The 16,320-nt window shown below is 44.0% G+C and overlaps 1 protein-coding gene across 1 annotated transcript; it reads right to left on the bottom strand.

Moving 5' to 3' along the window:
• Positions 1-220: 220 nt before the first annotated feature.
• Positions 221-1,195, bottom strand: LOC311106239 (olfactory receptor 2AT4-like; the record flags this gene model as incomplete). The annotated part of the gene is made up of 1 exon (XM_084148536.1): positions 221-1,195. One exon carries the CDS (start codon positions 1,193-1,195, stop codon positions 221-223), a length of 975 nt encoding a protein of 324 aa, XP_084004662.1.
• Positions 1,196-16,320: the final 15,125 nt, after the last annotated feature.

Below are 16,320 nucleotides of genomic sequence, written 5' to 3'. Positions count from 1 at the left end.
GTGATTTACCCTACTGCGCCTGACTCATTCAACTCACCCATCACAACATGCTACATCTGTGTCAATCTAACAAGGTGTTCGCTGCTCTTACACAGAGTTAGGGCCTTATATGTCAATTTAGGATTTGAAGTCAGGATATGATACTCAGTTAATATTGTTGTCGGGACAAGTATTTCTAAACATAATAACAAAACTCAATTTCTGATTAAAAATAATTTAATCATTGGCTTACAGCAAATACATTCTCTTTTTTTGGAGCAGTTGACTTCTTGAATCTTTTCATTAAGCTTTGTTTTATATCTTTTGTCTTGAAACAGTATATCAGTGGATTGATCATAGGAGGGAGCAGGCTATACAACATGATAATAACAATACGTAAATCAGTGCTGAGTCTAATGCCGATATTGCTAGACAGATAAATAAAACACCTGGGGAGATAATACAGGGCAATGATGATCAGCTGACCACTGCAGGTAGAAAGGGTTTTGAGGCGGCCTTGGGTGCTCGCAATCTTAAGAACTGCCACAATAATAGAGCAATATGAGAATATAATAAAAGCAAGGGGTCCCAGTAATGCCAGCATGGCAAAGATAAAAGCAGGAAAACTATAAAGGGCCCTGTCAGTGCATGCAAGCGTTGTTATAGCGATATGATCACAGTAGCACTGCATGATTTTGTTTGAATCACAGTAAGGAAGAGGATAGGCCCTGATTACCATCATCAATGGGCAGGCTTTCGCAACAATCCACGCAGTGGCACTGAGAATATGAATAGTGGCGTTTTGGATAATCATTGGATATTTGAGCGGAAAACAGATTGAAACATATCGGTCTAAAGCCATTATAAATAGAATGTATGAATTTACAGTACCAAAATAGTGCACTAAATACATCTGAACAAAACAACCTGTGAATGAAATGGCTCCTGCTTCAAACCAATACCTGGCAATAATCTTTGGTAATGTGGTGGTGCTAAAGAGAACATCAGAAACAACTAGATTTAAAATAATCAAATACATGGGTTTGTGGAGATCCCGGTCTGTTGCCAACAATACAAGAATAACAACATTTCCTGTTAAAGTGCCAAAATATACCAAGAATAATACAGTTGATGCAAGGCCGTAGAACTCTGGCTGAAGTCCAGGGAACCCAACAATTACAAACTCTGTCACAAAGCTGTGATTCCCTGCTGACATGATGATGGGCTCTTAGACAACCTGTGGAAATTATGGATTAATGAATTATTGAGTCCTTCGTGGCAATACAACTGAAAACATTGTGTTTCATTTTGAAAATGAGTTACACTGATGACTTAAAACGTGATGTTGTATGAAGTTGTAACACATTTTATTTTACCTAGTTTTGTCAACTCAATTTGATTTTACGTAGCTTACGTTACCAGGCTGCCTTTCATCTTTAAATTACAGTATGTCAACTCAGGAAATCAAGTTGAGTTAACAAAACTAGGTAAAAACTAGGTAGCACAATTGTTGTATTATATTATAAGTTCATACAACTTCATACATTTTATATCAACTGAGTATATTCCTTAAAGAATACCTGGAATACTATAACAGTAATCCTTCTACCCCCCATAAAAAAAAACAAAAAAATTATAATAATAATTTAAAAAAAATCATTAGATAAAAGATTTAAAAATATATATATATATTGAAAAAATTAGGGTGGTTGTCCCACTGGCTAACCACCCTAACTTAAGTTAAGTTGAAGTTTATGTTGAATGGACCAATTTGTAAGTTGCTCTGGATAAGAGAGTCTGCTAAATGACTTAAATGTAAATGTAAAATCTTTTTCTTGTTGACACTAAACTTTTTACAGGGAAAAGTAGTAGGACGTCAATGCAATATGTATCATTATAGGTTAATGTACATATCTCTTCTAGAGTACCGGTATGTTTTAACATCACATTATCTTATTGATATTACAAGTGATATAAAATTATTGATCACATTATACACAGAGTATACAAAACATGCCCTTTCCTTGATGTAGACTGACCAGGTGAATCCAGGTGAAAGCTATGATCCCTTATTAATGTCACTTGTTAAATCCACTTCAATCAGTGTAGATGAAGGGGAGGAGACAGGTTAAAGAAGGATGTTTAAGCCTTGAGAAAATTGAGACTGGATTGTGTATGCGTGCCATTCAGAGGGTGAATGGGCAAGACAAAATATTTAAGTGCCTTTGAGCGGGGTATGGTAGTAGGTGCCAGGCGCACCGGTTTGTGTCAAAAACTGCAACGGTGCTAGGATTTTCACGCTCAACAGTTTTCTGTGTGTATCAAGAATGGTCCAATACCCAAAGGACATCCAACTTGACACAATTGTGTGAAGCATTGGAGTCAACAAGGGCCAGCATCCCTGTGGAACGCTTTCTACACCTTGTAGAGAATTGAGGCTGTTCTGAGGGCAAAAGGGGGTGAAACTCAATATTAGGAAGGTGTTGCTAATGTTTGGTATACTCAGTATATGTCCCACTACATATTACTGTCAAGATATGAAGACATTCAAAGAATAATACAAAAATAATCAATAACTGTTATTCAGCAATCTATTTTTGCCCAATGTGTGGAATGTCAATACAAAAGTTGCACCTCACAATAAGCCTTTCAATGGAGTCTTGTATCATGAACTGAAGTTATCCAATGTTATCATCTGAAGATTAGAGAACATATTCCATCTCATTCATATTAAAAATATATTCAGAAAACACATTAAGAAGATGCATAAAGTGAGCTATCAAGACATGCCATGTAACTCCAGATCTGCAGAGTAGTAAATCAGGGCTTACCAAAGTCTGATGTCTGACATGGACACGGCAGTGTACAATTTATAATAAATGTTGATACCCGTGTGATATAATTATGCACCTGACCTTACTCCCTAAGGAAGTTATCCTCAAAGTGTTTGAGTTTTTTCTCTTGTTCTTTGTCATGTATTTATTTAAATCATGATGTAATGATGCAAAATATCTACACAAACACAAATTATTCAAAGACACATTGTTATTTCATCATACTTATCAATGAAAAGAGCTAGGTAGTTACATACACAGATATGGTTAGCTATCTTAATAAATAAATAATCTTTTTTTTTTTTTTTAGCTTTTTTAACCCATTTGTTCCAAAGAAATATCCCAGACATGCCACTATGGAAATCGTATGCCATTAGTAACCCTAACATGTAATCCATATAGATTTTTTTAAATATTTAAAAGTTAAAAAGTATGTTTTATTCACGGTCACAATTGTGACTGATGGGAACATACAGTGCTCTGCCTATAATAAAATTAAACCCACATTCCTTAGCCCCAATATCTACATACCTCAGCCCACATACCCACACACCTAAACCCAATTAACCACACACCACAGCCCTGTCACCCCCATGCCCTAACCCTAAAACCCATATGCCAACACCCTATTGAAGTGTATTGGCAAAGGAACTGGGGTCTATGAGTAACAAATAGGGTATTTTGGGCTAGGATATGGGTGAATCGGTATTAATACTTGATTGTATCAATTGGGTATTGGCAAATGGGTTTTAGGGTTAGGGCATGGGGGTGACAGGGCTGGGGTAGCAGGTAGTTTAGTGGTTATGAGCGTCGTGCCAGTAACCGAAAGGTCGCTGGTTCTAATCCCCAAGCCGACTAGGTGAAAAATCTGTTGATGTGCCCTTGGACAAGGCACTTAACCCTAATTGCTCCTGTATGTCGCACTGGATAATAGCGTCTGCTAAATGACTAAAATGTAAATGTTAATTGGATGTGGGTATGTGGGCTGAGGTATATAAACTATATTCATGTATGAGAAGAAAATCAGGACAAAATTAACCCAAAATATAGCAGTCGCCACAGTAGAAGCTACGGTGAAATAATATGTAGGATTCACGCATGCTGCTCTTACTAAGGCGGCATTTTCACAAAGGCTGTACGGGAGTTTATTTGATCCACAGAATGGCAGATTGTTCACCAAGCCAGTCCACAAACCGGCAAATAAGCAGCCTGACACTCTGACCAGACTGGCATTGGATGTCTCTGAAATTATTACTTTCTTAAAGTGAATCAGCTTCTCTCAGCTACTTGAGGAAGCCCACGTCATGATTCTCATTAGACAACTACAGTACATGCTGATTGATATCCAAAAACAGGTGCAAAAACTGCCCACTAGAACATGCATACATGCTGATTGGTATCCAAAAACAGGTGTAAAAACTGCCCACTAGAACATGCATACATGCTGATTGGTATCCAAAAACAGGTGTAAAAACTGCCCACTAGAACATGCATACATGCTGATTGGTATCCAAAAACAGGTGTAAAAACTGCCCACTAGAACATGCATACATGCTGATTGGCTCAAAGGCCTATAAGACACATAAAGACAGACATATTTTGAGTGACCCGCCCTGCAGTTTTCCTTGATCTGTAATTGGTTGAATTGGACCCTGCGTCCTTTCATGGGTGAACTGTAATCACTGAGGGCCAAATCCCTAATTTGATAACCCAATCTCTCTCATGCTGTAAAGTCTTGCATTGATGACAATGGTGAATTCCATGTACAGATCTCAAGATAGGACCTAGTCCAGGCCAGTATGAAAAAGTATGAAAATGTATGCACTCACTAACTGTAAGACGCTCTGGATAAGAGCGTCTGCTAAATGACTAAAATGTAAAATGTAGTCCTGTGGGGACATTCCTTCATCCTCCACTTGATACAGTCGCGACCAAAATTATTGGCACCCTTGATAGAGATAAGCAAAAGTTACTCTATAAAATAAATAATACAAATACTGAGCTATATTGTATGCAAAAATGTTTTTAAAAAAGTACATTATTTTATACCAAAACAGTTGATGGGTGTCAAAATTATTGGCACCCCTAACAATTCTTTAAAATATAATCAAGAATACCGTTTCTATTGTTAATCTCAGTTTAAGTAACTGTATTTTGGCCTTTCATGGCTTCCTGTTTCACTCGGGTATAAAAATGAGGTAACAAATGTAAAATCCATCTGTCATCCATCACATTTACATTACATTTACGTAATTTAGCAGACGCTCTTATCCAGAGCGACTTACAAATTGGTGCATTCACCTTATAGCCAGTGGGAAAACCACTTTACAATTATATTTTTATTTATTTTCTTTTTTCTTTTCTTTTTTTAAATATAGGGGTAAGGGGGGGGGGGGATAGAAGGATTACTTTATCCTATCCCAGGTGTTCCTTAAAGAGGTGGGGTTTCAAATGTCTCCGGAAGGTGGTGAGTGACTCCGCTGTCCTGGCGTCGTCAGGGAGCTTGTTCCACCATTGGGATGCCAGAGCAGCGAACAGTTTTGACTGGGCTGAGCGGGAACTGTGCTTCAGCAGAGGTAGGGGAGCCAGCAGGCCAGAGGTGGATGAACGCAATGCCCTCGTTTGGGTGTAGGGACTGATCAGAGCCTGAAGGTACGGAGGTGCCGTTCCCCTCACAGCTCCGTAGGCAAGCACCATGGTCTTGTACCAGATGCGAGCTTCAACTGGAACCCAGTGTAGTGTGCGGAGGAGCGGGGTGACGTGAGAGAACTTGGGAAGGTTGAACACCAGACGGGCTGCGGCATTCTGGATGAGTTGTAGGGGTTTAATGGCACAGGCAGGGAGCCCAGCCAACAGCGAGTTGCAGTAATCCAGACGGGAGATGTTAAGTGCCTGGATTAGGACCTGTGCCGCTTCCTGTGTAAGGCAGGGTCGTACTCTCCGAATATTGTAAAGCATGATCCTACAGGATCGGGTCACCACCTTGATGTTAGCGGAGAACGACAGGGTGTTGTCCAGGGTCACGCCAAGGCTCTTCGCACTCTGGGAGGAGGACACAACGGAGTTGTCAACCGTGATGGCGAGATCATGGAACGGGCAGTCCTTCCCCGGGAGGAAGAGCAGCTCCGTCTTGCCAAGGTTCAGCTTGAGGTGGTGATCCGTCATCCACACTGATATGTCTGCCAGACATGCAGAGATGCGATTCGTCATCTGCGTAGCAATGATAGGAGAGGCCATGTGAGGATATGACAGAGCCAAGTGACTTGGTGTATAGCGAGAATAGGAGAGGGCCTAGAACTGAGCCCTGGGGGACACCAGTGGTGAGAGCACGTGGTGTGGAGACAGCTTCTCGCCACTCCACTTGGTAGGAGCGACCGGTCAGGTAGCACGCAATCCAAGAGTGAGCCGCGCCGGAGATGCCCAGCTCGGAGAGGGTGGAAAGGAGGATCTGATGGTTCACAGTATCAAAGGCAGCAGACAGGTCTAGAAGGACAAGAGCAGAGGAGAGAGAGTTAGCTTTAGCAGTGCGGAGAGCCTCCATGACACAGAGAAGAGCAGTCTCAGTTGAATGACCAGTCTTGAAACCTGACTGGTTTGGATCAAGAAGGTCATTCTGAGAGAGATAGCAAGAGAGTTGGCTAAAGACGGCACGCTCAAGAGTTTTGGAGAGAAAAGAAAGAAGGGATACTGGTCTGTAGTTGTTGACATCAGTGGGATCGAATGTTGGTTTTTTGAGAAGGGGTGCAACTCTCGCTCTCTTGAAGATGGAAGGGACATAGCCAGCAGTCAAGGATGAGTTGATCAGCAAGGTGAGGTAAGGGAGAAGGTCACTGGAGATGGTCTGGAGAAGAGAGGAGGGGATAGGGTCAAGCGGGCAGGTTGTTGGGCGGCCGGCCGTCACAAGTCGCAAGATTTCATCTGGAGAGAGAGGGGAGAAAGAAGTCAAAGCATAGGGTAGGGCAGTGTGAGCAGGACCAGCAGTGTCATTTGACTTAACAAACGAGGATCGGATGTCGTCTACTTTCTTTTCAAAATGGTTGACAAATTCATCCACAGAGAGGGGGGGGGGGGGGGGGGGGGGGGGGATTCAGCAGGGAGGAGAAGGTGGCAAAGAGCTTCCTAGGGCTAGAGGCAGATGCTTGGAATTTAGAGTGGTAGAAAGTGGCCTTAGCAGCAGAAACAGATGAAGAAAATGTAGAGAGGAGGGAGTGAAAAGATGCCAGGTCCACAGGGAGTCTAGTTTTCCTCCATTTCCGCTCGGCTGCCCGGAGCCCTGTTCTGTGAGCTCACAATGAGTCATCAAGCCACGGAGCTGGAGGGGAGGACCAAGCCGGCCGGGAGGATAGGGGACATAGAGAGTCAAAGGATGCAGAAAGGGAGGAGAGGAGGGTTGAAGAGGCAGAATCAGGAGATTGGAGGGAGAAGGATTGAGCAGAGGGAAGAGATGATAGGATGGAAGAGGAGAGAGTAGCGGGAGAGAGAGAGCGAAGGTTGCGACGGCGCATTACCATCTGTGTAGGGGCAGAGTGAGTAGTGTTGGAGGAGAGGGAGAGAGAAAAGGATACAAAGTAGTGGTCGGAGACTTGGAGGGGAGTTGCAGTGAGATTAGTAGAAGAACAGCATCTAGTAAAGATGAGGTCAAGCGTCTTGCCTGCCTTGTGAGTAGGGGGGGGGGGCGGTGAGAGGGTGAGGTCAAAAGAGGACAGGAGTGGAAAGAAGGAGGCAGAGAGAAATGAGTCAAAGGTAGACGTAGGGAGGTTGAAGTCCCCCAGAACTGTGAAGGGTGAGCCATCCTCAGGAAAGGAACTTATCAAGGCGTCAAGCTCATTGATGAACTCTCCAAGGGAACCTAGAGGGCGATAAATGACAAGGATATTAAGCTTAAATGGGCTAGTTACTGTGACAGCATGGAATTCAAATGAGGAGATAGACAGATGGGTCAGGGGAAAAATAGAGAATGTCCACTTGGGAGAGATGAGGATTCCTGTGCCACCACCCCGCTGACCAGATGCTCTCGGGGTATGCGAGAACACATGGTCAGACGAGGAGAGAGCAGTAGGAGTAGCAGTGTTTTCAGTGAGAATCCATGTTTCCGTCAGCGCCAAGAAGTTGAGGGACTGGAGGGTAGCATAGGCCATGGGGAAAGGCAACGAACTCACAAACGAAAAGAGAATTATGGTTGTTGACTTTCATAAATCAGGCAATGGGTACAAAAAAACATCTTAAAAAAACAAATATACCGCTTACCACTATTAGAGCAACAATTAAGAAATGTAAGACTACTGGGACAGTGGTAAACTTGCCTGGAAAAGGACCCAAGTGTATCTTGTCCCCACGCATGTGAGGAAGATGGTTCGGGAGGCAAAGAGAAGTCCAAGTGCCACAGTTGGAGAATTACAGAACTTGGTCGCATCTTCGGTTCACCAAGTCTCCATATCTTCAATTAGACGCAACCTCCATACCAATAGGCTATTTGGAAGGGTTGCCATAAAAAAAAGCCTTTATTGATAACAACCAACACATGTAAATGCCTGGAGTTCCAGCATTGCAATTTTGATTGAAACAGGTGCTATGGTCAGATTAGACGAAAACAGAGCTCTTAGGCCAAACACACCAGTGGTGGGTTTGGCCTCGAAAGAAGGATGCATATGTAGAAAATAACCTTGTACCTACTGTAAACATGGTGGTGGATCTTTGATGTTGTGGGACTGTTTTGCTTCTACTGGTCCTGGGGCCAATGTTAAGGTCAACGGCATCATGTTCTCTACCAAGTACCAGGACATTTGAGACAAAAACCTGGTTGCCTCTGCCAGGAGGCTGAAACTCGGCCGCAAGTGGATCGTCCATCAAGACAATGACCCCAAGTACACATCAAATCCACAAATAAATGGTTAATTGACCACAAAGTCAACATCTCTGAACTTGAATCCCATTAAAAACCTGTGGTTTGAATTGAAGAGGGCAGTCCATAAGCGCAGATCGAAGGAGATCAATGATCTGGAAATATTCTGTAAAGAGGAAAGGTCCCCTCCCAATGTGTTCTTCAATCTCATAAAACATTATAGAAAAAGGCTAAGTACACAAAGTATGGAAAACAGGGGTGCCAATAATTTTGACACCCATATCTATTTGAGATTTATTTGTATTACTTGTTAAACAAAAAAAAATTATCTGAGCAATTGTATTAGTATAAAATACTATAATTTTCGAAAGAAATTGAGCATACAATATAGCTCAGTATATTTTTGCAAATCTTTATCAAGGGTGACAATAATTTCGGTCGTGACTGTATGTTATTTGATTATGTCTTTGGCTCCTACCTTTTTAATATTGCATTCCCTTGAGCTCCTCTCTCTCTCCAACCTTTCATTCTCTGTGAGTAGGTTTGGACAAGTTGAAGTTATTCATTAGTGTAGCCACCCTGTCACAGACAGCGCAGTGCCAGTGGATCGCTAATGGTCAATGGGGAAGTGTACGATGTAATCCCAAGGCACAGCTTGTCTAATGATATTAGTACACCGTTTATAAATCCCCTAGGAAGAACAGGCAGCAGCAGTCTGTTAAACGACCCCACAGGGGTTCCAGCATTAATCATTTGATAAAGTAGCTAATATCCCCACCGACTGTTCTGAGGTGTAAACAGACCAAGACAAGAAAGTGTGTATGAGCTTTCACAATCAGCTTTCATAGTCCATTCATAACCATAATGGGCTACACTAGAAAAAGGCCAACACCATGATTAGCTTACCTTATCTTTCAACATGAAACGTCAGACGCTGGTCAAATAAGGAAAGGAGGACATTCTATTAAAAAGAGAATGAAATTATTATTTTCACTTCATAGTATACAGTATAATGTTCTGTAATTAGCACAGTTCTTTAATACATAAAATATAAATCCTATTATTTAAGAATCCTTGGGCCTGGCAAAAGTGGTTGAAAGTCTGTGGTGTGATTGCAATGAAGACACACCATTAGAAGAAATACATTTCAGCTAAACAAAAACAGACAAAATGTAGCTTCGTTATTATGATATATGCATAAAGTATGAATATAATTTGTTGAGAGAAAGCCAAAGACCATTGTTTGCACATGCATAGTGAACTCATAACAGCAAAACAGGAACACACACACACACACACAGTACACACACACACACACACACAGTACACACACACACACACACACACACACAGTACACACACACACACACTCCTCACTCATCACACACAAGGGAACATAGACACTAATTACACAGTAATCCTTAAAGACTTAATTTGTTGTATGTTGTTGAAAGACAGGGGTTGCCTCTGAGAATCATATACACTACTAACAAACTTCTCTAAGTCTTACAAGAACATGACACAACACGTCAGTCACATGTACCCAATACGCAATAGCTACTGTCACGCCCTGACTCTGGGGACTCTTATTTGTTGAGTCAGGGTGTGATTTTCTATATGGTGTAGATATATGTTTATAGTCTAGTATGTCTAGATCTATGTTGGCCGGTGTGGTTCCCAATCAGAGGCAGCTGTCGCTGGTTGTCTCTGATTGGGGACCATACTTAGGCAGCCTATTGGCACTAGTGGGTTGTGGGATCTTGTTCCGTGTGAGGTATGTTGTTTGTGTACCTTGGACTTCACGTTTCGTTTAGTTTGTTGTTTTGTCGTTGTTTATTCGTTTCAAATAAACATGTATGCATATCATGCTGCGCCTTGGTTCGACCAGTCTGTTAACGAACGTGACAGAAGATCCCACCAAACGAGGACCAAGCAGCGTGTCCAGGAGCAGACAGCCTGGACATGGGAGGAGATCCTGGAAGGAAAGGGATCCTGGACATGGGAGGAGATTCAGGCCGGGATGGATCGCCGTCCTTGGGAGGAGACAGTGGAGGCCCGTTATAGAGAGGAGCAGCGGCAACGCAGAAGGCGCCGGCCGAGGAAGAAGCACGAGAGACAGCCCCAATACATTTTTTTGGGGGGGCTAAAAGGGTGGTTGGTGGAGCCTAGTGTTAGAGCAGAGCCAATTCCCCGTACTCACGCGAGGAGGCGTGTGACTGGGCAGGCTCCGTGACTGTGTCACCAGTGTGCCGGCACAGTCCTGTACGTCCTGTGCTAGCACCACGCACGTGCCGTGCGAAGATGGGCATCCAGCCAGGACGGGGTGTGCCGGCTCAACGCTCCTGGTCTCCATTACACCTCCTCGGTCCCGCATATCCTGCGCTGGTTCTACGTACTGTATCACCAGTGCGTGTGCACAGCCCTGTGCGTCCTGTGCTAATGCCTCACACATACTGTGCGGAAGTAGGCATCCAGCCAGGACGGGTTGTGCCAGCTCTCCGCTTCAGACCTCCAGTCAGCCTCCACAGTCCGGTATGGCCTGTTCCTGCTCCTCGCACCAAGCCAGTGGTGCGCGTCGCCAGCACGGTCCGGCCTGTTCCTGCTCCTCGCACCAAACCAGTGGTGCATGTTCCCAGCCCGGTCCGGCCTGTTCCTGCTCCTCGCACCAAACCAGTGGTGCGTGTTCCCAGCCCGGCCTGTTCCTGCTCCTCGCACCAAGCCAGTGGTGCGCGTCGCCAGCCCGGCCCGGCCTGTTCCTGCTCCTCGCACCAAGCCAGTGGTGCGTGTCACCAGCCCGACCTGGCCTGTTCCTGCTCCTCGCACCAAGCCAGTGGTGCGCGTCGCCAGTCCGGCCCGGCCTGTTCCTGCTCCTCGCACCAAGCCAGTGGTGCGTGTCGCCAGTCCGGCCCGGGCTGTTCCTGCTCCTCGCACCAAGTCAGTGGTGCATGATCCTAGTCCGGTTCGGCCTGTGCCTGCTCCTCGCACCAGACCAGTGGTGAGTGTGCCCAGTCCAGCACGGCCCGTGCCCGTGCCCATTCCACCGGTGCCTGATCCAGCTCCGTTCAGCTGCTCCAGTCCGGAGCCAGAGCAGTCCGCTCCACCGGTGCCTGATCCAGCTCCGGTCAGCTGCTCCACTCCGGAGCCAGAGCAGTCCACTCCACCGGGGTCCATTCCAGCTCCGGTCAGCGGCTCCACTCCGGAGCCAGAGCAGTCCTCTCCACCGGTGCCTGATCCAGCTCCGGTCAGCGGCTCCACTCCGGAGACAGAGCAGTCCGCTCCACCGGGGTCCAGTCCAGATCTGGTCAGCGGCTCCAGTCCGGAGCCTGAGTAGTCCGCTCCACCGGTGCCCGGTCCAGCTCCGGTCAGCAGCTCCAGTCCAGACCCAGACGTCAGCCCCTCTCCAGGTTCGGGGTCTCCCACACCAGGGTCCAGACAGGGCTTGGAGTATAGTGGGAGGAAGGAGAGGGGAAGCAGCGCGCCGAGGTCCAGACCAGACCAGGGGCGCAACAGGGAGGCGGAGAATAGGTGGTTATCACGCCCGGAGCCGGATCCGGCCCCTACCCTGTTAAGTAAAGGTTGTGCGGTCGGAGTCCGCACCTTTGGGGGGGGGGGGAAGGGGGGTACTGTCACGCCCTGACTCTGGGGAATCTTATTTGTTGAGTCAGGGTGTGATTTTCTATGTGGTATAGATCTATGTTTATAGTCTAGTATGTCTAGATCTATGTTGGCCGGTGTGGTTCCCAATCAGAGGCAGCTGTCGCTCGTTGTCTCTGATTGGGGACCATACTTAGGCAGCCTATTGGCACTAGTGGGTTGTGGGATCTTGTTCCGTGTGAGGTATGTTGTTTGTGTACCTTGGACTTCACGTTTAGTTTAGTTTGTTGTTTTGTCGTTGTTTATTCGTTTCAAATAAACATGTATGCAGTCTGTAAACGAACGTGACAGCTACTTATGTTTTATATTCAGTATTTTTGATTGAAATGTGTTTTTGTTTGAATAAATCATCAGAGGACGTTTTAAGGGAACTAGAAAATTAAGTGACTACTTTTCAACCAGTAGGCGTAAATGCCTGACGTTCACAAAAGCATTAACCGCTTATGAACGGTAGACATATACCTCTCAGAGCTGTAGGTAGAGCACTGGTTATCCATAATGTGGTCCTTCGTAGCGCAGTTGGTAGGTTATGGCGCTCGTAACGCTAGGAAAGTGGGATCAATTCCCGGGACCACCCATTCCTAACATATATGCACGCATGAATAAGTCGCTTTGGATAAAAGTGTCTGCTAAATGATATAAAGGTATATTTTATTTGTTTTCACATGATCAACCTAGTGTCCACGCAAAAGTTATGAAATGTGACAATGAGTGACATGAGAGTACTGACTGGATTGACTGCCTGCCCCCAGAATGACTGCATCTGGTCACTCCATTTAGTCACATTCAGAGCAATACAATTAAGCAATAAGACCCGAGGAGGTGTGGTATATGGCCAATATACTACGGCTAAGGGCTGTTCTTATGCACGACCCAATGCGGAGTGCCTGGATACAGCCCTTAGCTGTGGTATATTGGCCATATACCTCAACCCCCCGAGGTGCCTTATTAAAAACGGGTTACTAACATAATTAGACCAGTAAAAGGTATTTTTTTGTGATACCCATAGTATACGGTCTGATATACCACGGCTTTCAGCCAATCAGCATTCAGGGCTCAAACCACCCGGTTTATAAGTAAGCAATAAGGCCCGAGGGGGTGGGGTATTTAAGTGATAATGGCCTCAAAGCCGGTGTTTGGAGGATATGTTGACAATATATCCTCCAAATACCAGCTTCTCGGGCATTATCACTTAATTGGGCCAACTTTTAGAATTCTGAATATTGTTTTAATTCTAGACATTCATTTACATAGCATTGTTTAAATATTTCCTGCTTATATGTAATGTTAATTAGGCGCTGACATGGCTGCCATAGAATTTTGAAGTGTCATGTAAATGCTCATAAACCTCATTCAATTCCAGGGATGGGCAACTTTGATGGGGTGGGAGCCACAAAAAATGCCACAGTGGCTTGCGGGTCTGCGTACCCACATCCATAACCACACATGCATATAGAATTGAGGGGGGGGTGGATTAAGCAGGCCAGAACGAGCTGCTATCGCATTGGTGCCTATGAGAGAGCCCAACTCTCTAAATACATGGCTCTGGTCAAATATAACATGTGTAATACCCTCAGTGCCATCATATTGCAATCATTCAGAATAGTTTAGCAACCACTGAAAGCCTAGCATTTTCTTTCTTCATTAGGGACATTATCCATCAATTTTCATGTTTTGGACGTTAGGAAAATTATTATTATGTGGATGTATTCTAATCTCAGTTTAATATCAAGGATATGGTTGGTTGTTGGGTCTCTACCCAGGAAGTTCTCAGGTGAACTAACCAGGTATAAATATCCCATGCCATCATAGAGAGGAGGATAGCCATTGGATTTCCAGATGAGCTCATCCAAAGGAATGATGTAGGTGTCTTAGAGGTCCAGAAATACAACTGTATCATCTCACTGTGTGCCTATACAGTACATGCAGTATCCAGATGGCGTCAGGATTGTTGATATGAAAATATTCAATGAGTAGTATATAAAACAGGATGATGATACTTTATGTACATATTACAAATCATGATTCTGTATGAAGAGATAAACACGATTCAATATCATCTATCATAGTATTATTGTCTGTTTGGTGTACACTGTTTTCTCATTGTTTTGACTGTATTTAATTCATGACCACTTTTTCTGATTTGAAAATGAAAAAACGTAAGAGAATGAGAATTGAGAGTATGCTTAGCTTTTTTGTGTTTAAATGTTGTAATATTGATTTCTAACAGCTATTCAGTAATGCAGGACTCTTAATCACATAAGAAGTGCATGTTCAGAATTCGCATTGAATGACACCTATTTCTTACCTTGTACAGTGCCTTGCCCTTGGCGTTTTTCCTATTTTGTTGCATTACAACCTGTAATTTAAATGGATTTTTATTTGGATTTCATGTAATGGACGTACACAAAATAGTCCAAATTGGTGAAGTGAAATGAAGAAAATAATTTTTTTCAAAAAATTCTAAAATATAAATAACGAAAAAGTGGTGCTTGCAGATGTATTCACCCCCTTTGATATGAAACCCCTAAATAAGATCTGGTGCAACCAATTACCTTCAGAAGTCACATAATTAGTTAAATAAAGTCCACCTGTGTGCAATCTAAGTGTCAAATGATCTGTCACATGATCTCAATATATATACACCTGTTCTGAAAGGCCCCAGAGTCTGCAACACCACTAAGCAAGAAGCACCACCAAGCAAACGGCACCATGAAGACCAAGGAGCTCTCCAAACAGGTCAGGGACAAAGTTGTGGAGAAGTAAGGATCAGGGTTGGGTTATAAAAAAATATCTGAAACTTTGAACATCCCACAGAGCACCATTAAATCCATTATTAAAAAATTGAAAGAATATGGCACCACAACAAACCTGCCAAGAGAGGGCCGCCCACCAAAACTCACAGACCAGGCAAGGAGGGCATTAATCAGAGAGGCAACAAAGAGACCAAAGATAACCCTGAAGGAGCTGCAAAGCTCCACAGTGGAGATTGGAGTATCTGTCCATAGGACCACTTTAAGCCGTACACTCCACAGAGCTGGGCTTTACGGAAGAGTGGCGAGAAAAAAGCCATTGCTTAAAGAAAAAAATAAGCAAACACGTTTGGTGTTCGCCAAAAGGCATGTGGGAGACTCCCCAAACATATGGAAGAAGGTACTCTGGTCGGATAAGACTAAAATTAAGCTTTTTGGCCATCAAGGAAAACGCTATGTCTGGCACAAACCCAACACCCCTCATCACCCCGAGAACACCATCCCCACAGTGAAGCATGGTGGTGGCAGCATCATGGTGTGGGGATGTTTTTCATCGGCAGGGACTGGGAAACTGGTCAGAATAGAAAGAATGATGGATGGCGCTAAATACAGGGAAATTCTTGAGGGAAATCTGTTTCAGTCTTCCAGAGATTTGAGACTGGGACGGAGGTTCACCTTCCAGCAGGACAATGACCCTCAGCACACTGCTAAAGCAACACTCGAGTGGTTTAAGGGGAAACATTTAAGTGTCTTGGAATGGCCTAGTCAAAGCATAGACCTCAATCCAATTGGGAATCTGTGGTATGACTTAAAGATTGCTGTACACCAGCGGAACCCATCCAACTTGAAGGAGCTGGAGCAGTTTTGCCTTGAAGAATGGGCAAAAATCCCAGTGGCTAGATGTGCCAAGCTTATAGAGACATACCCAAAGAGACTTGCAGCTGTAAATGCTGCAAAAGATGGCTCTACAAAGTATTGACTATGGGGGGATGAATAGCTATGCACGCTCAAGTTTTCTGTTTTTTTTGTCTTATTTCTTGTTTGTTTCACAAAAAAAATTATTTTGCATCTTCAAAGTGGTAGGCATGTTGTGTAAATCAAATGAAACAAACCCCCCAAAAATCCATTTTATTTCCAGGTTGTAAGGCAACAAAATAGGAAAAATGCCAAGGGGGGTGAATACTTTCGCAAGCCACTGTATATTTTGTATCGCTGGGTTATTTTCCCTGTGTGCCTTGTTGGTTCCAGTGCGCCTGTT

Source organism: Coregonus lavaretus (assembly GCF_964263955.1).
Source record: "Coregonus lavaretus genome assembly, chromosome: 30".
In the NCBI taxonomy this organism is placed as follows: domain Eukaryota; kingdom Metazoa; phylum Chordata; class Actinopteri; order Salmoniformes; family Salmonidae; genus Coregonus; species Coregonus lavaretus.
Note: the sequence above shows the minus strand (reverse complement) of the source record. Positions and strands in the feature narration are given on the sequence as shown.